At 43.6% G+C, this 20,366-nt stretch overlaps 1 protein-coding gene across 5 annotated transcripts in view; it reads left to right on the forward strand.

Annotated features, from left to right (window-relative positions):
- Positions 1-20,366, forward strand: part of NEK10 (NIMA related kinase 10) — a 150,829-nt gene that overhangs the window by 36,240 nt on the left and 94,223 nt on the right. For 4 of the 5 annotated variants that reach the window (XM_079794536.1, XM_079794539.1, XM_079794540.1 and 1 more), the window contains exons 6-12: positions 3,348-3,432; positions 10,333-10,374; positions 11,605-11,683; positions 12,799-12,866; positions 15,724-15,803; positions 17,135-17,221; positions 19,538-19,762. In XM_079794536.1, coding sequence (XP_079650662.1) covers positions 3,348-3,432; positions 10,333-10,374; positions 11,605-11,683; positions 12,799-12,866; positions 15,724-15,803; positions 17,135-17,221; positions 19,538-19,762 — 666 coding nt within the window. The remainder of the gene's footprint in view (positions 1-3,347; positions 3,433-10,332; positions 10,375-11,604; positions 11,684-12,798; positions 12,867-15,723; positions 15,804-17,134; positions 17,222-19,537; positions 19,763-20,366) is intronic. The other variant, XM_079794538.1, reaches the window with a different exon arrangement.

A 20,366-nucleotide genomic window follows, 5' to 3' on the forward strand; every position in this document is an offset into this window, starting at 1 on the left:
CAGAAAGCGGCATCTGAGGCTGCAAGCGACGTGGCAGCCGGTCCCAGGCCAAGGCCCCGGGCCCCATCACGCTGCCATGTATTAATAGTCCTGTGAAAGCCGTGGCAGAGGTTCAGTCACAGAGGGGATAATATTTGCCTGCTCGGAATCCGTGGTGTGTGGCTGCTATATCGGGACCTAATCCTCCGGGGAAACACTATCTTTGCAGACAGACAGGTTTTCCAGAGTTGCCTCAGAGGATCCCCTGGCCTGTGCTGAACATTCCTGCTCCCATAGTAAGAGTCACTTTCCCTCCGGCCATCCCCTGGGGTAGGACCCTGGCCTGGGCGGCAGGCACCGCTGCTCCAGGCCGCGGTTGCTGCTGCCGGGAAGTGAAGGCGCTGGCTCTCCAGCCCGCCACTGTCATGCTCGGCCACTCTCTGCTGGCACTGAGCGTGTGTTTCCCAGTCCCCCAACCCTTGGAAACAGAGAGCGATATCGTCTTACAGAGCACGTCACTCCCCTTGGACACCAGAGCTCCATGCGACGTGCCATGCTCTCGTGGGGGTCAAGGGCGGGGAGCCAAGGCAGGAACAACTGCTCCTTGAGAGGTCAGTGCTCAGAGAGGAAGAGCCAGAGGACTCAGACACCAGGAATTCTATTTACATTCACCGCAGCGGAGGCCAGAACCATGCAGAAATATTAATAGCTTTGGGCTTCCGTCCCCAAAAAAGCAAAAAAAACCCACAAAAGACAAAAAAAACACATTAAAAATGGCAATTTGTTTGGAATAGAACTTTCAACTCTGTTCTGGAGAGTTGAAAGTTCTTTTCTGGACTTTCAAGATTTTTTCTGGACCTCTTCATTTATTTACATTCTTTTAACAGTTAAAAAAAATGAAACCTATGGTGGAATTTTTTTTCTTTTCCTTTTTTTTTTTTTTTTTTTTTTAGTAGGGGAGGAAGCAAAAAACTTTTCCTACTTATTTTGACATGAGAAAACACTGGAAAGGCCATGAACTTTTCTCAGGAAGATTGCATGTAGTCAGGAAAAACACCAAGTGTACACATATTTGTTCCATGAATCACCTCTGAACAGGCCCCTGGCTTTTCCTTTAAGTAAGGAAAGCAGTCAGCATTAACCCTCATCGGGCTGCCAGCAGCTGTTGCACTTGATGGTTACTTCCGGTAGGTCTCTGGGACGGAGCATTTGCACCAAAAGTCAGCCTTCCAGCACCGAAGGGAAGGGAGAGTGGTCGTGTGCTACCTCCCTATTGATCAGATCAAAGGTATTCTCTCTGTGACAGGAGCCTCCGAATAACCACCTTCTTCCAAGTGTCCCCATAGGTGATTGTGTTTTAGATTCAAAGTGTATTTCAAATTGGCATTATTTTTCCCAATGTGGGGAGGTCAGATGAACTGCCGTAGCTTCCCAGCGTGGCCTGGGGTAGTTCTGCCTGGCTGGTAGCCCTGGGGTGGGTTGCTCCGTTGGAAAGGTGTCACTGTCACATGCCTGGGCTGGAGAAGGGTCGGAGGGTCGACTGCTGCTGTGGTGGGCAGCTCCAGCCGGAAGCCTCTGTTGTGGCAGGAGGAATAGTTCTCAGCCAGCAATGCTCTTGGGCCTCCGAGCTCAACTTCTCCCCACGGGGCCAGGCCTCTGCTGGGGGCTGTGTCTATAAAGAGTCGCCAGTCATCCCTGGGAATATAAGGCCAAGGGAAAGCAGGCTTCCCAGCCTCCTTCCCAGGAGCCAAGTCTTGGTGGATGGGAGGAATGGTGAGTGGCTTGGGGTGGAGTGTGGGTGGCATAGGGTGGGGGACGATGCCTCCAGGGGCAGTGACCCCAGATGTCCGTCCTGCCTTGGAGGAGAGTGGGGTTTCTGCACTCAGGTTGAGATGTGCAGGTGTGGGGGAAGACTTGAATTTCAGGATCATAGAGAAGACGAAGCTGGATTCTGCACGAAGGAGTAATAAATATGGGACAAGCCAGGCGAGGGTTGGCTTGGGGTCACGGCTCAATAAATGCTTCACTTGACGGATCTTTACTGTAACCTTGCCCCATGCACAGCCAGCCCAGCTGGGGAGGTGGAAGGAGGAGGGAGAAAGTCTGTGGAGTCTCATCTGGAATCTCTTCTGTAATTTCCTTAGTTTTTCTCGGCTAAGCATGGGATAGCAGACGCTTTTTATTTTAGGTGTCTGTTCATTTTTGCACCACGTGCCATGTCGGACCAGGTTGGCGGGCAGTGTGAGGCAGGTGTCACCTGGCGGGTCCTCCGTGCACTGGGATTCAGGCAGTGCACGCAGCAAGTTCCCGGCGCCGCCAGTGCGCAGCTGCCTTCCTCCGCTCTCAGGGGCCCCACCTGTGCCGTGTTGGTCTCTGCATGTTCTGGCCTCATGTCATAGAAGGCTGTCACAGGCAACACCTAAGGCTCAGGGCCTCCAACTGCCTGCTGAGAACACCCAGGGGCGTCATGGCTATTTTAAATTTTCGAGGAAAACAGCGATATTGGACATCCATCAGACACAGTGCAAGCTTCTCAAGGTAGCTTACGATTTCCACATTAAGTTTCCACATGAAACTTGTGCTGCTTCCTAGAAACGATGGCATAGCGTACCGAAGCTGGGTTTTCTGTGGCCACTGTGATAAATAGCAGGCGGAAGAGGACCCCGTGGGGGTGCTGCTGATTCCAAGGCTCCAGAAGCTGCTTGGTGTCCGAGGATGCACTCAACCCATTGATAAGTAAATGTGGTTATTCATGTATAAAATACAGCCCAGCCCATATGGCTCAGTGGTTGAGCATCAACCCATGAACCTGGAGGTCACAGTTCAATTCCCGGTCAGGGCACATGCCCTAGTTGCGGGCTCGATCCCCAGTAGAGGGCATGCAGGAGGCAGCTGATCAATGATTCTCTCTCAGAACTGATGTTTCTATCCCTCTCTCTCTGTAATCAATAAAAATATATTTAAAAAAAGAATAAAATACAAATATTTTCCTTTTAATATATGTGTATTTTTTTTAGTCATCAGGGCATACGTTCGTATTAAGGTAAATCTAATTATTGGACCTTCTAGCTATTTGTTTTGGTCGTGGTATTCCCGGAGTTAGTAACGGCTCTGTAAACCAGGTAACTGTGGGGTGTGGGGGCCTCGACGTCAGAGTGTTAATGATGGCTTTTATGTGTTTTGCATTAAAATGGGACAAATGTGTAAGTCCAAAATAACCATTCCCATTGCAGATTAAGTTTGAAATAAACTAATGCTATTCCTTTGTATGTTCCTCATTCTCCTTCATAGTTGTGCGTTGTTCATGAACTGGCATGTTTGTCTTTTAGACATGAACAAACATGTTCTCTCTTGTTTTCTTCTTTCAGAGAGTGGGTTAATCGAGCCCCATCTATTCACTTTCTGAGAGTGTTAATCTGTCTGAGACTACTCATGAGGGATCCATCTTACCAGGTTGGTTGGAAAAAAATATAGATATTTTGTACTGGTGATGAAGATGAAATAAAACACTGGTGGGTTTTTCTTCAAAGCAGACCATGTTAACTTTTTCATTCTCTTGCAACTCAATAGCTTTCAAATTTGGAAAGTATATCATCTGCTATTTAAAAGACAGGAGAAAAGTGATTTAATGAGGACCAAAAAGGAAAATCTCTACATTTCTACTATATTACCTACGAGATTAAGTGGATTACTCGTTGGTCTATGTTTTCATTATTAGCTGGCATTGAAAACCACAGGCAGTTCAGAGAGGTATGCACTTGGCCACACCTTCAAGCATGTTCAAGGCTAAGCAGCTCACTAGGTCAAAGTCAGCTGTGACCAGTGGGGGCGCTTTGGGGGGCTCTAGAGTCATGGTGGCTCCACATTTTTCCTTTAGAAGAACCATTCCCTTCCTCCTTCTGTATTTTAGGCTGGCTTCGTGCTGTTATAGTTTAGCCAACCATAATCATTTGACTATGAGACGTAGGGCATCTCTGATGGCTTTCTGTCCTGGTGGCTCACAGTTTTCTAGGAGTTTTCATTTCCCTCATGACCAACCACACAGAACTGTGTGTTCCTCACATTTCTGAGCTGCCATGAGCAATGCAGTGTGGGTTACGTATGATAAGGGTGGACCATATGTTCCACTTTGCCCCAGTCAGTCCCAGGGTGTGCTCACTGATCCTACTTAATTATTAATAGCACCCTCTTTTTCTCTCCAGCATGTCCCAATTGGGGTGAGAACAGTGCATATATAATTTGAAGGCATGTGTTCCTGGAGGCAGGTGGAGAGCTAGTGCTTTGGCTTATAGAAATTAGGAAAATATTTGCCTTAGAGATGTCCTGTTTGTTCAGAACACTGGTGACAGTTGTGTCATGCTCGGCTGATCTCCTTTCTCAGCCAAGTTCCTGATGGAATCAGTCAGGGTTGATTGTACTGCTCTCCAAAGGAAAGAATTCAGTAACCTCTTTGTTTATGGGATTTTGTGACCAACACACATATTAAACTATATCTCTCTCTGGTTTCATCTTTCCATAGAAGGGGATGCTCTCCGAATCGCTCCTTCTGGCAGCCTTTTCACAAAGAAGAGCATGTGCTCAGGCCGTTACTCAATATCTAAAGTTGCCAGGAATTGTTGGCCAAAGTCACAAAGCTAGGCTGGGGTTTACGACCACTTATGCTGCAGAGTCTCAGCGAGCCTTCGCCACGGCTCGGCATTCCTGTCCTCGCTGGTTGTATCCAGGATCCACAGCGGCTGTTCCAAACCATCTTCCTTCTCACACCCAAACCGCCTCCTGCCCCTGTCACTCTCATCACCGTACATCTGTTTCACAGGGAAATCTGAAGACATCCCAGTGGGAGCGCTCCTTTTTCCTCCTCTTTGTTGCTTGAAATATTTGGATTATCATGCAACTTTACTTCTCTCCTTGCTTCAAAGGAAACATCCCCTGTCCTTGCCAAGGCTTACCCTCCCATCTGTTCTCTTGTCAGTGGCTCCCCTTCTGTTTGCCTTTATCATAAATACCCCCTTTTTGATCCTTTATCCCTCCCAATCTTCCATCTTACCATCATCACTACATTTTTTGAAAGGTCAGGATATGAGCCCACTTCCTTTCTATCTGGACATGGAATTCTGTGTACAGGGCTCTCTCTGGAAGCCATTTAATAGTCCATAGTGTGGCAGGCTCCCGTCATTCCTTCACCCAGAGGCTGCAAGCCGGTGGCTTGCAGAGTGAGTCTTTCCTGCCAGTGTGCAGAGGCTTCAAGCTATGCCTAATGGAGATTCCAGCAAGAAAGCACTGGATGAAAGAGAAGCCACAATTGCTTAGAGTTTTCCTTAATTAAAGGCAGACATTCGAGGTTTCAGGTATTGTCGAAGCTCTGAGCAGCATAAGATAAATTCCCAGCTGGATTCATTATAGTGAAACCGCAGCACATTACTTATCAAGGATAAAGGGAAAATCTTAAAAGCTCCAAACTACAATTACATTAGAAGCAACAGCGAGAAGACAGTCCAGCGGAGTGGCCCTGGTTCGGCCTCGCCCTCCCCAGCCCTCTGCAGCAGGGCACGCCTGTCCCGCACGCTCTGCCTGCACCAACCCTGAGCACCTCCAGCTCTTCCTCAGCCCTTCTCCTTCTTCTTCTGTTTTACTTACTTGCTCCTTTTTTAAATCCTGCTTTTCTAAATGTTAACTTTCCCAAAGTCCTTTTCTTTCTTTTTTAAAAAAATAATATATTTTTATTGATTTCAGAGAGGAAGGGAGTGGGGAGAGAGAGAGAAACATCAAGGAAGAGAGAGAATCTTTGATTGGCTGCTGCCTACAAGCCCCACACTGGGGATTGAGCCTGCAACCCAGGCATGTGCCCTGACCGGGAATTGAACTGTGACCTCCTGGTTCATAGGTTGATGCTCAACCACTGAGCCATGCCAGAAGGACCCAAAGTTCTTTTCTTTATCATCTTCCCCATCTTCCTAGTTCTTGGCTTCAACTATCATTTTTTGTTGTTGTTGCTGTTCTTTGCTCCCAACCACATATCTGCGTTCTCAAACTTTCTCCTTTACTTAAGCCCTGCATTTCCAGGGATATGACGGGGACAGCCATCCTGGTGACAGAGTAGCGTAATGGTTCTCCAGATGTGATCCAGGAACTGCTTACAGGTCTCTGAATCCCCTTCAGGGGTTCCACAGGATCAAAACTGTCTTCAAGATAGCGCGCAGATGTTATCTGCCCCTCTGCTCTCACTCCGTACAAGTGTGCAGTGCGGTGTCCCAGAGGCTGCAGGTTGCGTGATGTTGTCATGGCTGTGACGGCTGATGGAACATGTGCTGTGCGCTCTTGTGTTTTAGGAGTTTCTCACTGGCGATTTCTAATACGGTAAATGTAGGTAGACATAACCCATACAAGCCTTTCTTTGGGGTTCTGAAGAATTTGTCAGGGTGTAAAGGGGTACAGAGACCAAAGAGTTTGAGAAGCACTGTTGTAGCACATTATATGCAATAACTTTCAAATGGACCTCTTCAATTCTTCCTCAAGCCTTTGAGAAGAGTGGTTACTATTACCCCTGGGGAGATAAGTGAAGGCCAGTGCATAGAGGGGTCTTAAAATCGTGATGGAGGAATCAGCAGCGTGGAAACACTGATAAGTTTGCCCAGAAAAGGATCAGGTTAGTGATTCAGGATCAAGGGCTCCCTGCAGTGTGTTTAGCATTGCTTTAGTTGCTGAGTAGGTTTAGGATGAGCATGTCTAATAGCAATGACATTTTTGGCTGTGGTAGAAATAGTGGTGGACTAACAACACCCATATTGGCGTGCAGTGTGTTCCATTTTTTAGGCATACTTTTTATCTGTATTATATTATTGTATCTCCCCCCCCTTTTTTTTAATAAAAGGAAAAACTCAGGGGATAGGCAGAACAAGGACATTTGCTCACATTTTGCACATAAAACCGAGGTCTGATTGACTAAAGGACTTTCTCCAGGTCATTAGGCTCAGAAGTACAGACCCCAGTCTTGTGACCCTCCGGGCTGTGACCAGGGAGAAAACACTGAGACCCGACAGGGCAAGCAGGAGGCGGCCCTGTACTCTAAGCAGGCAGTCATATTTGCTTTTCAGATCAGTAACCAGAGCTGTCAAGCCCAGGTATGTGCATACCTTGTGGTCTTGTTTTTCTCTAGTTGATGCTCTCAGGTTGGAGCAATCCCATTGGTGTAACCAAAGGAAATACAAGGAAGACCACGGGTCTGTGAGCAATCTCCTGGCCTTGCTCCAGTCTCCAAAGGAGAATGGGAGGGGGCAGAATGTTTATTTCATAAATGAAGGGTGAAGTCTTGAATACATAGCAACAAAACTCTCTTTGCCCTTTTTTTAAAAACTTTTTTAAATTATTTTTTTAATCCTTACCCAAGGATATGTTTTTATTGAGAGAGAGAGAGAGAGAGAGAGAGAGAGAGAGAGAGAGAGAGAAACCTCGATGTGAGAGAAGAAACATGGATTGGTTGCCTCCCACATGCAATTGACCGGGGATTGAACCCCCACAAACTGGGTATGTGTCCTGACAGGGAATTGAACCTGTGACCCTTTGGTGCATGGGACAATGCTGGAATCAACTGAGCCACCTGGCCAGGGCCACTTTGCCCTTCTTATACTTCATAATAGTACTTCTCAAACTGTGCTTCCCAGTGGTTAAGTATTCTGTGAACAGAATTGTGCTCCGACAGATATGTTTAGGAAAGGCTGCACTCCAGGTCTCCCATTGGAGCAGCATAGTAAAAGCTCTGAGGAGTCCTATAATGAAGCACTTTGTTAAACTCTGTGTAACCTAGCACCTAGCATTTCCCAAGCTAATTTGAATTTGATCACAAAACTTTTTTTTTTTTGGTAGAATTTCTAATACCACCCACTGCACAGAATAGAATGATCATTCCCATGACATAGTTTAGGAAACACTGACGTAGTCCCATATTATTAACATTAATTTTTGGATTGATTTATTTCTCATCAAGGTAAACATTTAAAGATGAACTTAAAAAACAAACAAACAAGAACAACAACAAAAACAAAATTTTTAAAGTGAACTTGACCATTACCAATCATTTAAACATTATTCTTTTCCTTGGTGTCTACTCATTTCCTTGGTGTCTTCTCATTCAAATTTAAATCCCCTTCATGTCAGCGACTCTAAGATTTGAACCTTTTGCCCTTATCTCATTTTTCATGGCCTGTTGTACTTTTTTTTCACCTGTATATCCTGTCAGCAACTCAACATATCCAAATCAAGTCTTCTCCTCTAACCTAGTCTAGTCTTCTCTCCCTCTTGGTGTTTGTTAATCAAGGCCCTGTCCCCCCGTCACCCAGGCTCTAATATGGTGATGCCTTGTACTTTCTTCCCTTTCTTCCAATGTGTCTTCCTCTTCATACCACTTCAAAGACTATCTCGGCCTCTCCATCTGCCTTCCCACTGCCATGGCAAACCTACTGGGCTTCCAGTTGACACTTTGCCTCTCCAGTTCATTCTAAGACTAAAGGGGAAATCCTTATAGCTGATTCTGATCAGTCCCTTGTTCACACATTTCATTGGGTTTCCTGGTCTGCATGATGAAGCCCAAACCCAGGCTCATGTCTCAGTCCTCCCGCGGTGTGATCCCACCCTGCTTTTCTAACATTAGTCCCAAGAGTGTTCTTCCTGGAGTTACGGAGGTGCTTTGCAGAGTTATGGAACATCTTGATGTTCTTTCTGCACAACTTCTATGCGCCTTGGAACTCACTGTTCTCTTTGCTTGGAATCTCCTTTATCTGCCCTTGCCCCCCATTTTCCCCCCAGCAGATCTTTCCATCTTTCTCAGCCCATCAGAGCCCATCACTCTTATTATGAAGTTTCCCTTAGTCCTCTCAGCAGGATATCACGTGTCCCTAGGACTTCATGAATAACTTTCTTATAACACTGACCAAATTCTGCCTTAAATTCCAGTTCTCTGTGTATCTACCTTATGCCTGAAGTTCAGGAAGTAGGCCTCTGCCATCTACATATTTGTGTCCTCTTTAGAGCCTAACCCCGGGCTTTTACATAACAGGAATGAAAAAAAATTGTAGAATAAATATTAATAGTTTTTAAATGTTATTTCTATTTTTATATGTATAAAATATCCCAACATCACTAGGGATAATGTATACAACATTCCTGTGTCCTTTAATTATAGCTTTTCTGGCGTGAGTAGCAATGAAGAGAATTCAAATTAATAGGTAGTCACAGAACTATTTTTAATTGAGTTATAAATGTCCCTTCACTCTTAATTTAAACATGGATATGTTTAGTCTTTCCAAATTCACTTTGCACAGAAGAAGGAAACCTTGACCCCAGAGGCCTTGAGAGCCTGCACCTGCCCCCAACCTGCCCCACCTGCTCCCTCGGTTGGTCGGCTTCCTGGCGGGACTTCACTACTCCCTCTCACACTCGTGTACTCAGCCCTCTGCACTTCCCAGAACTGGACCGATGGCTGATGTTTATATTTCAAATAACTTCCTTGTGTGCATGTTAAGTAAGAAGTGAGACGTCAACACAGTTTTAATTAAACAGGTTAGGGCCACCTGAACTACGTTGGCCTGAAAACAAATGTCAGTGTGAACAACCCGAGAACACTTCCTATTCATAGTTCCAAGCTAGTCTCCAGCCTCCCACCCCCTCTCTTCCTCATTGGCACTTTCAGGAAGCTTCGGGATTGTGATGAGATGCCTTCTGACTGGGAATTGGATTTTAAGACCCGTGTCAGGAGACATTTGGCAAAGATGACCCTCACACTGGTTCAGAGCATAGGTTTAAGAAGACCATTAGCCTAATCATTTTAAGGAAAGCCTGCAGTCTAGTCTGATCTTGTGGAAACTCAGAGTGTGAGTCAGCAGGAGATTCCGCATTTCCACTCAGCCCCCAGGCCAGGCTGATGCTGCTGGTCTGCGGACCACACCAGGCAGAAGCCCAGAGGAAGGGTCTGGGCATTTGGCTTGTCACTTAGGCAAGTGGTTTACCTTTCTGGGTCTTAGTTTGCCTGTCTGCAACATGAGAGGATTAAAGGGAGCGATATGTAGCCGTTCCTTTGAGCTCTACCAGTTTCTGATGACATGGGAGAAAGTGAAAAAGTGAGGAGTCTGGCTGAAGTTCTGAGCATATTTATATTTTCTGATTCTCAACCCAACTATCATTTTTATTAACAGTTTACCTTAAATGTAGTATGACAAGCATTCAAGTTTTCCACATTGATATTAGAATGTGGACCTTCATAAAATAATTCTAAATCTCACAAATTAATAAAGAAATTGCATGCAAAACACACCTTTCCCCCCATCTTTTATGTATGCTCTGTTGTTTCTGTTTTATTAGGAAATACTCTACAGCTTGGGTGGGATTGAAAACCTAGCTCAGGTAAGATTCCTTTTGCGGTGGCTGGTCTTGCCTTTCCATGTTGCGCCATGGCTCTGGGAAGGATTACATAGGTATGTGACAGAAGATGGCTTTTTTAAACCATAGGCTGCCTGCCCTGGGGAGGAAGAGGCAGGGTTAATAAGTGAGAGTGTGAGGCAGGACACTCACGGGGCAGGGCGGGCCCCATGACATTTTGTTCTGGCTAATTGGGCTCACTTTACCTAGCCTGTTGAAACGAGAAAGTGCTATAAAAGGTCACATGTCTTTAGTTAGTAATGAAAAGAAATAGATCTTGGCCGGCAGGCCCAGTCCTCAGTGCTGCACGTACCAGGTGATGGGAGAAAATATTGGCGATGAAGCTGTTTGCAACTTTCTCACACTTTTAAAAACAATCACTGTGTTCACTAAAATTTTAACCAGGAAATGAAAATGTGAGGAATGATTTTAACTTCATTTATTTTTCAGCTTTGGTAACTACTGAGGGAAAGTAAGCAGGAGAATATATGTGCTGAGCTCATCAAATGTTTGGGTTTGTTAATTTGCTAAAACATGGCATGGCATTGAATTGAAACAGTCCATTCTCCTAAAACCCATAGCATGTACAGAAAAATGGTTTTCATAATACGTCTGTGGCCCTCAAAACTCACTCTGAATTATTAAAGGAAGATGAAGTTTAATGGCAATTTAATGTTAAGTTTATGTTATTTTCATTTTTGGGAAATGGATACAATGTATCTAGCTTTTGTTTTTAAGATGTTAAAAAATTGGCTGGAGATTTACCTCATTTAATGAAATAGTTTTTCATAAAATTGTGACATTCTTATTCACTTTAACCTCCATTAAAATATCAGAAATTAAATTCTCCTAAAAAGTCACATTGAAGAAATAAAATTCTATGTACTACATATTATGCATCTTATTTGTTTCTTATACTTGGAGACTAAATTACACTACAAACCTACTCATCCACAAATTATTGGGGGACTTTTGAGAGTTTATACAGTTTTTGCATGGTCCCTCCCTAACTTCAGGGCACGCGGGAGAGAAGGCCAAGAATCCAGAAACTCAATCACCTATTTGTACTTGAATGAAAGGGGCCCGGAAGCACTATTATTTGGTGAATCTGTTGCGCCACCTACAGCTCATCTTTAGAAGTGCACAATCTTGTCACCTGCTTGTGTGCTTTTGGTGTCTTCTCTGACTTGCTTGTTGGTTTGGTCTCTCCTGCAGTACATGGAGATCGTGGCCACTGAGTACCTCAGCTACGGCGAGGAGCAGCACAGTGTGGGCAAGCTGGTCAACATGACGTGTGAGCATGGCCGGGGGGCGGGGTGGGGGGGGCGGCACAGCCAACTCTGCACGTGCAGAATAAGCAGCACGATGTTTGCAGCGCAGCAGGAAAAGGGATACTTTGAACATTTCTGTGTTGAGACTCCATGCCAATTGTTGTAGTCAGTGCCAACATATACCCAGAAGGAAGACTTCTAGATCACAGCTGTTACCTTGAAAAGCCCAATTTCACGTTTAAGAATATTTTCATTGAGCACAAGCTTTCGCTTTATAATGCAAGAGAGACTTCCATACCAGCAGATTTTGGTAAACATATTTTTTGGTTCCTCTAATTCCTATTAACATGTCAGAGGCTATTCAATTTTCATCTATAAAGTTAGGTTAATAATGATGCCTATCTTCAAACATTGGAACATCCAAAGCATATAAAAGAAAAAAGCCCTAATGTGATAACAATAATGTGAAATCATTGGTCTGTGTGGTGAGCTGTTCTCTGGTCACCCAGTCTTCTCTCTCTGGAGGCTCTTCCCAGCCCCACCTTCCATCCTCTTCAGAGCCTTCCTGCTGTGGGTGTACCCAGCCCCCTCTCTTTGTGAACAGGCTGGTTTCCCGCCCGTGTTTGTGTACTGGACAGCACCCTGATTCAGTTACAGGGAGACAAGTGCAGGTGGGGAGCCCTGGGCACCAGGAAGGCTCTTTGAGAACAACCGCTCCCCTCAGCCAAGGAGTCCTGCTGGGTCCATCACATCTGCTGGCTGCCCTCTCCTCTGTGTCCAGTTGACATCTTTATGGGGAGGGTCTTGGAAAAACAGGGTTCACTGTGAACTTATAACGATGTTAAGAAACTCATTTAACTTTAGGCGGAAGGAAAGCTTTGCATTTTTGCTACCCCCTTATTTCATTATGTAATAGTGTTATACAGTAAGTACCAGCTGAGCTTGAGAGGTACTTCTTGAATTCAAAAACAACAATAAATAACCCAGTTCCTCCTCCCTCCATTGTTCCTTCTGTGCTGTATCTCCTTTCCCACTGCCCTTTCTTTGCTGGCTCGTCAATACTTTAGGCGTGAGGTGCTAGGAGTACCACCCTCTTTAAGTTCCGAATCCCTCTTTGAATTATTTCCTTTCTTTATAGATATTTTTCAAAAGCTTGCTGCTGTCAAAGACCAAAGAGAATGGGTCACCACAAGCGGCGCCCACAAGGTGAGTGGTCCTGGGAAGCCAACACTTAGCTCCACATAGCAATGGCTCACGCTGCGTGGGGTTCAGAGTCCTGTGGTTAAGTTCTATGTCATTATAACTCAGATATGCTAACCGAGCTTCAACTTGTAAATCTCTGCTAACCCTTGAATATTCTCTGTCAGCCCAAGGAGCAAATACAGGGGTTTCTGAAACTTTCCCCCCTTATGTCACTTAATACCAACTAAGTTTACTAATTTAAATGTTGCTTGCAAAGCCCTGACTATACATAAACTGATCCTAGGTGCATGCTTACAAATAAACAGTGCAATGTGTGTATTCATAGAAATGCATTCCATGTGGCACCAGAAGGAAGACTTTTAGATCACAGGTCTTGTCTTGAAAAGCCCAGTTTCATGTTTAAGATTTTCATTGAGTGCAAGCTTTCTTTATTTAATGTCAGAGAGACTTCTGTAACAGCAAATTTGGGTAGCAAAATTTTTTGTCTCATTTAATTTCTATTAAAATGTCAGAAGCTATTCACTTTCCATCTACGAAGTTGGGTTCATAATAATACCTATTGCATAAAATTTGGAACCTTCCATTTTCAAAAAACAAGTTTTTGTTTGTTTGTCATTTTAAAAAGTGAGTTTCCAGGTTATGTTGGTTTGAACCATATGAAGTTGCCATGGTCTGTGGGCCACTTTCACATGGTCCCATCATATAATTAGACTAGAGGCCCGATGCATGAAGATTTGTGCAAGAATGGGCCTTCCTTCCCCTGGCTGCCGGCACCGCCTTCGCTCCGGCCAGAGCCACCTTTCCGCCTTCCCAGCTACCCAGAGGCCCAGAGCTGCTGGGGCGATGTGGCACGCCTGCGTCATCGCCATGGCGACAACGCAAGTGTCCTGCCCCCGGCTGCTCAGCGCCTGTGTATGCAAATTAACCTGCCATCTTTGTTGGGTTAATTTGCATACTCATTCCTGATTGGCCGGTGGGCATCACGAAGGTATGGTCAATTTGCATCTTTCTCTTTTATTAGTGTAGATGGTGTAATATTATAAGCATATGGGTCAAATGTACATTTCAAGATAGTTGAATGCAGGTTTAACCAAATAGACTACATTTATATTTATAGCAAAACTATTTAGATGGTAGCTGCCTAGAGCCAAGTTTCGATAATCTGTTGATTTCTTATATTCCAGGAAGCCACTTTCCAGGGTATATTAGAGCAAGGTTGCCTCAGATGCTGCTCATTGGATATCAGGGGTGGGGAACCATTTTTCTGCCAATGACTGCCATTTGGATATTTATATAATCATTCGTAGGCCATACAAAATTATCAGCTTAAAAATTAGCCTGCTATATTTGGTCAAACATTTAATTAACTTACCCCTAATGCCTTGGCAGGGCCAGATCAAATGATTTTGTGGGTCTTATACAGCCTGCTGGCCAGGCGTTGCCCACCCCTGGTACAAGGAATGATTCTAGGTGATATAAGGTCAACATTTCTCATTTAAATAGTCATATTTCACTGATATTATTGCTTAGAAATTGCTAAACATTTTTGAGCAGCATTGAGGTTTTAAGTGGCTGTGGCAAAAATTACAATAAGGATCTCAGTGACTGACATTTGGAAAACATTTAAGTTAGAAGACAGAGAGAGGAAAGAAAAAGTGAGATGAAAAAGAGGAAAGGATCAGAGAAACAAAGATAATGATAGCTTCATAAAAATGCATGAAATCATAAAGGAGAAAAACCTACTGATGGAAAATCCAAAGTTGTCCAGCAGTTGTTGCAGCTGTGGCCTGGACTCTGTCTGAGTGGGTACTTCTGGGGGACTCTGAGTTTTAAAAATGTAGACAGAAGAGCAATGAACTTGTATTAATGGGAATTCAGCAGAGCAACCTGATAAGATCAGAAGACTTCTAGCCAAGTCATGCTCCTCAAGATGATGTCTGGAAGCATTGATTCATGCTCTTTCAACAGGAATTAGACATCTGGGAGGCAAATGGAGTGCTTGCTTAGTTTTGGGGGAAAATGACAGTTTTCAACATTTTGGTGAAAATAGTTCCGCAATGCCTGACTTGGAATGTGTTCTCAGTGGCCGGTATTCTGTGTACTTAGTTGTCATGACCAGTGTTTATGCCATTGTTCTCCCCACTTCTCCCTGGGGGAGGGTCAGAAGAAGCAGAGCAGACTTCTTGAGCACACGGAAATAGAGGGAAGTGTGAGAACCGGGCTGGCGTGTGGCTTGGCCCCTTTTCCTTTCTGTCTTGGGCAAGGAATGGCTACAAGGTGCTAGAGTCAAGAGTTCCAGTCAAGGATCGACACCTGACCCCTGTAAAGAGCTGGATGCCTGCCGAAACCTGTTTGGCTCAGTGGATAGAGCGTCGGCCTGCGGACTGGAAGGTCCCGGGTTCAATTCTGGTCGGGGGCATGTACCTTGGTTGCGGTCACATCCCCAGTGGGGGGTGTGCAGGAGGCAGCTGGTCGATGTTTCTCTCTCATCGATGTTTCTAACTTTCTATCTCTCTCTCTTCCTCACTGTAATATTGATGTGAGTTGCCTCCCATATTTATTTGCCCCAATTGGGGATCGAACCAGCAACCTAGGTATGTGGCCTGACTGGGAATCGAACCTATAACCTTTTGGTGTACAGGACAATGCTCTAACCAACTGAGCCACCCAGCCAGGGCCCTCTTCCTCACTGTAATAAATCAATAAAATATATTAAAAAAAACAAAGACCTGGATGCCACGAATGTTTAACAGAACTCCCTTTGAGGTTAAGCCTCTATAATCTTTACAAGGAAACATTATACTGTTCAAGAAGCGTGTGGTACTTATGCAATTAAACTTTCTTTTCCTTCATTTTTCAGACATTAGTAAATTTACTCGGTGCCCGAGATACCAGTGTTCTGTTGGGTGCCCTTCTGGCTCTGGCGAGTTTGGCTGAAAGGTAAGTGTATTTTGATATACTGTCCAGTTCTACTACTGTAGCAATTTAGGTGGCAGAGATACCAAATAGATTAGTTTCTCTACTTACTTTGCTACCTACTCAGAAAAATAAGCATGGCATACCATTAACATATATATTTAAGAGGATCTTGGATAGAAAAGCATCATTTTAAATTTTAAGCTGTTGGAAAGGCAAATCACAGTTTAAATTTTTTTCTTTTTTTTCCCCTAACCAGAAATATTTACCTAGTCTTTCATTCAACGTTCAGTTACTTCTACTTTCAAAATTATTACAATATTTCTTTGACAACTGAATTTCCCTAACCTTTTTTCCATTCTTTCCTGTATACTTATTTTAACATATACAACATTTTCAAACATTTTTATCCTTAAAAAAAAACCTAAATAACCTGTCCTCATATAGATCTGATTACTTAAAAGAGCTGGAAATATATTTTATGCTAATAAGTGGATCATTGCTTTTTTTTTTTTTTTTTCTCTTTGAGTTTTTTCTCCAACTTTATAGGAAACAGTTGAAATGTAATTGTATGTATTTAAAGTGTACAACATGAAGATTTATATACATTGTGGAATTATGACCAAGATCAACGTAATTAATACATCCATCACCTCACGTAGTTAACTCCGTGTGTGTGATAAGAACACAGATCTGCTCTCAGCAACTTTCAAGTATACAATGCCATATTAGTACCTGTAGTCACCATGCTGCACATTAGATCCTCAGGATTCATTCTTCTTATAACTGCAAGTTTATACCTTTACTTTAACCTATATATTCCCATTTCCTCCTCTTCCCAGACCCTGGCAACCACCCACCATTCTATTCTCTGTTTCTACTTAATCAGCTTTTTTTTTTTTTCGATGCTGTTTTTAGATTCCACATACAGTATTTGCCTTTCTCTTCCTGGCGTCTTTCACTTAGCATAATGCCCTCCATGTTCATCCATGTTTCTTATTTTTATGGCCGAATAATATTCAATCGTATATATCACATTTGCCTTAGCCATTCATCTGTCAAAGAACAAATAGCTCATTTACATATTTTAGCTCTTGTGAATAGTGCTGATCATTACTTTTTTGGTGAACAGCATGATTCCCTTTGCAGAAAAGGAATTAAGTTATCATCATACTATTATTAAACAGATTTATGACCCATAATGTTAATTGAATGTTGGGATGTGATGCAACCATGCCCCATGGAGTTATATTGCATTTTGTTTTCCTCCCGAAATAATATGAGAGCTAGGATATTAAATAAGTGAATATGGTAAACTGTGTTTTTAGTAGTTACTAATAGTTTTCAATTTGTAGCCCAGAATGTAGGGAGAAGATAAGTGAACTCAACGTTGTAGAAAATCTGCTGATGATTTTACATGAATATGACTTACTTTCCAAAAGGTAGGATTGCTCACAGGGATAAAGACATTGTCTTATATTTGATGAAAATGGTTATTATTTTTTTATTATCTCAATGTTTTTTACAGTATTAACTGGATATCATGAGTCAGCTTTGCATTTGTTTTCTATTTAAGTTTATGTGAAGTAAGTAGAGCAAGGTGGTGTATCAATTTATCTTCCTTTAGTCTTATATTACTTCTAGATCTGGGCATAGAATCAAATTGTATAAATCTTATGATCACATCTTTAATGTATTTCTTATTGCATTTATTTACATCTTGTCTCTTTAAGGAAAGAAAATCTGACATGGATCTATTTTTAGTAATTTCAGATTGTGTGTTGAAGAAATGATTAATTGCTAAAATCTATTTTGCTTAAGGCCAGTAAAATAAATTAAAACAGGTACTGGCCTGTTTCATGACCTCCTATTTTTATAACTCAAAACAGAAACTAGTATAAAATTAAATCATTCAACTGAACTACATATTGCTCTAAAGAATTACTATATACAGATAGTTATTAGTTTGTCTTTAAATAGAGTTATAGTCAACATCATTTGATATATAGTCAAGTAAATAATTTTCTAAAGAGGCAAAATAGATAACAGAAAGTCAAGTAATAAAACTCTGACACTTAAATTCATAGTAAATCCACTAGATTCTTCTTTAAAGCCATTTTATCATTCTTTTACAAACTATCCCTAAAGACTTGACTATCTGAACTCATTCACCCAACTAACAGCCTCTGCACAAATGCTGGCGAACCACAGATGAATAAGATACGAGTGAATAGTGTAGGAGAGGAGGACAGGCACGCACATCAGCGGTTTTGCCACAGCACTGTCCGTGGTGAGGTCCGTGGTGTGTCTGTGGTGTGGTCCCTGGTGCACTGGATACGCTGGAGCATAGAGCAGAACCTCCGAGGGGGCACACAGGTTTCCCAAGGGCAGGAGGAGTCATCGAGGCAGAGGGAGAGAGCGAGTGGAAACAGAATATGCTCCCACTTGAAATGGTATGTGTTAGAGGATCTTGCATGGTTGGGCGCAGCTGGAGCCAGGAATGCAGGAGGGAAAGTGCCAGAAACCTAGACTAGACAGTATTAATGACACATTAAAAATACAGCTAATTTTGGTCAGGCCCTGCTCTAAGTCCTTCTGTGTGTTCACTCATTTGAGCTGCACAGTAACCCCATTAATGTCCATATTTTATGGCCAAGGCAATAAAACACCATTAGTCAGGTCATGATGGGCTCTTTGTGCTAAAGAAGGAGTATAGTTTTTTATCATGAATAGCAGGAGGGCTCACAGAAAGATTTTAAGAAGGATCAGGTTTATTTGGGGGGAAGATTACTCTGAAGGCAGTGTGTGGGGTGGGGAATACAGCTGCACGAGATCCACGTAGAATAAGGAAGGAATGTGTTGTGTAGAAAGTCCGAGAGGTAAAGAATACTGTTTACCAAAGAACATATGTTCTGAATGTCACAGCATGAAAGTGAGGAGCTATGGAAAATTGGCTCAGGGGAAAGGAATTTTGAAGGGAATGAGAGTATTGGAGATGTAGATGACAGAGGGGCTTATACCTGGAGCATAATCAAATATTACAGGAATGGGAGGAGCTGTGGGGTTAGCTAGCTGCACGACTTACAAGAGACTTGATCCCAGCAGTTGCCCAGGAAGCAGGGGCACTGAAGGTTCTTGATTGGCAGTGGCAGGTTGAGATGATTTCCACTCTTCTATGGTGTCATGAATCAAGATCAGGGACAAAAGAGGAAGAGCCGATTTTGGGAGGAGGATAATGTCTTTGAGTTTAGACACAGTGGGGTGAGTACCACATAGTAAGTTGCAGAAGACTAGGATAAAGCATATATATTTCTTGTGTCTTGAGCACAACGCAGGTCCCATTGTATGTACCTGACACCTATTTGCTGGTTAGAAGTTTTTTAGCCAGACCAATCGGGGTACAATGAGAATATGACTTAGAACAGCAGTCAGCAAACCGTGACCTGAAAGCTAAATTTGGCCCCCTGCCTGTTTTTGTAAATAAAGATTTATTGAGACACCGCCATGCCCCATTCATTTGTATGGGCCGTCTATGACTGCTTTTGCACATTTTGGCATGACTGGCTAGTTGTGACAGCCTGTATGCCAGCAAAGCTGAAAACATTTGGCTGTGGCCCAGCCCTGCACAGAAAATGCATGTTGACCTGTGATTTAGAAAATGTTAGACGTATCCTTCATGCAGTGATGATAGCTCTAGTCTAGATGTAGTCAATGACCCACTACTGCCGTGACTCTCATCCTCGCCGCCTGCCCCTCAGGCTGACTGCGGAGCTGCTGCGCCTCCTCTGTGCCGAGCCCCAGGTGAAGGAGCAGGTGAAGCTCTACGAGGGGATCCCCGTCCTCCTCAGCCTGCTCCACTCTGACCACCTGAAGCTGCTCTGGAGCGTGGTCTGGATCCTGGTGCAGGTTTGCGAGGACCCCGAGACCAGTGTGGAAATCCGCATTTGGGGAGGCATCAAGCAGCTGCTTCATATTTTACGAGGGTGAGTGAGGGTGGGCTTTGTCCCACTTTGTCCTAGTCATTGACTGCAGATTGGAAACGTGCTTGGCTCGCTCCCTCCTGGTCTATAATAGTTAAGCAATACTTCAAAGACGAAAACCTATCCTTTTACCACATAGCATTGAGTTTAACCCAAGGAACCATTTTTTCTCGTTGGCTCAAGCCATAACTATCCTTGAGAGAAAAGAGTTCTTTCACGTCTAACGAGGCATTTTCCCAGTCCGTTTCTGTGGCGCACTGTTAGAATACCCTTCTGGGAAGATGAGAGATGTCAACACTTTTTCTATGTGAAATATGTCTCAGTGCTCTGGGAGAATTTATTACCCCACCTGGATAAACAGTATCTCTCAGAGCCGCTGCCTCGAGCTGGTTCGAGGGGTGGAGGTTGCCAGGTTTTCTGCTGGCTTGGGTATGAACAGGTGCTGTTGTCAGGGCATTTTCCAGGGCGCCTGTTCATACCCATTCACCTGCAGTCACCAGTGGGCCCAGATGACGAGGGGGACTCTATCCACATTATATTCAGGCGCAGAAATCCGGGCAGAGCTGCTGTCAAAAATAAACAAATGAAAAAATATGGTGCACAGAAA

Source organism: Cnephaeus nilssonii (assembly GCF_951640355.1).
Source record: "Cnephaeus nilssonii genome assembly, chromosome: 17".
In the NCBI taxonomy this organism is placed as follows: Eukaryota; Metazoa; Chordata; class Mammalia; order Chiroptera; family Vespertilionidae; genus Cnephaeus; species Cnephaeus nilssonii.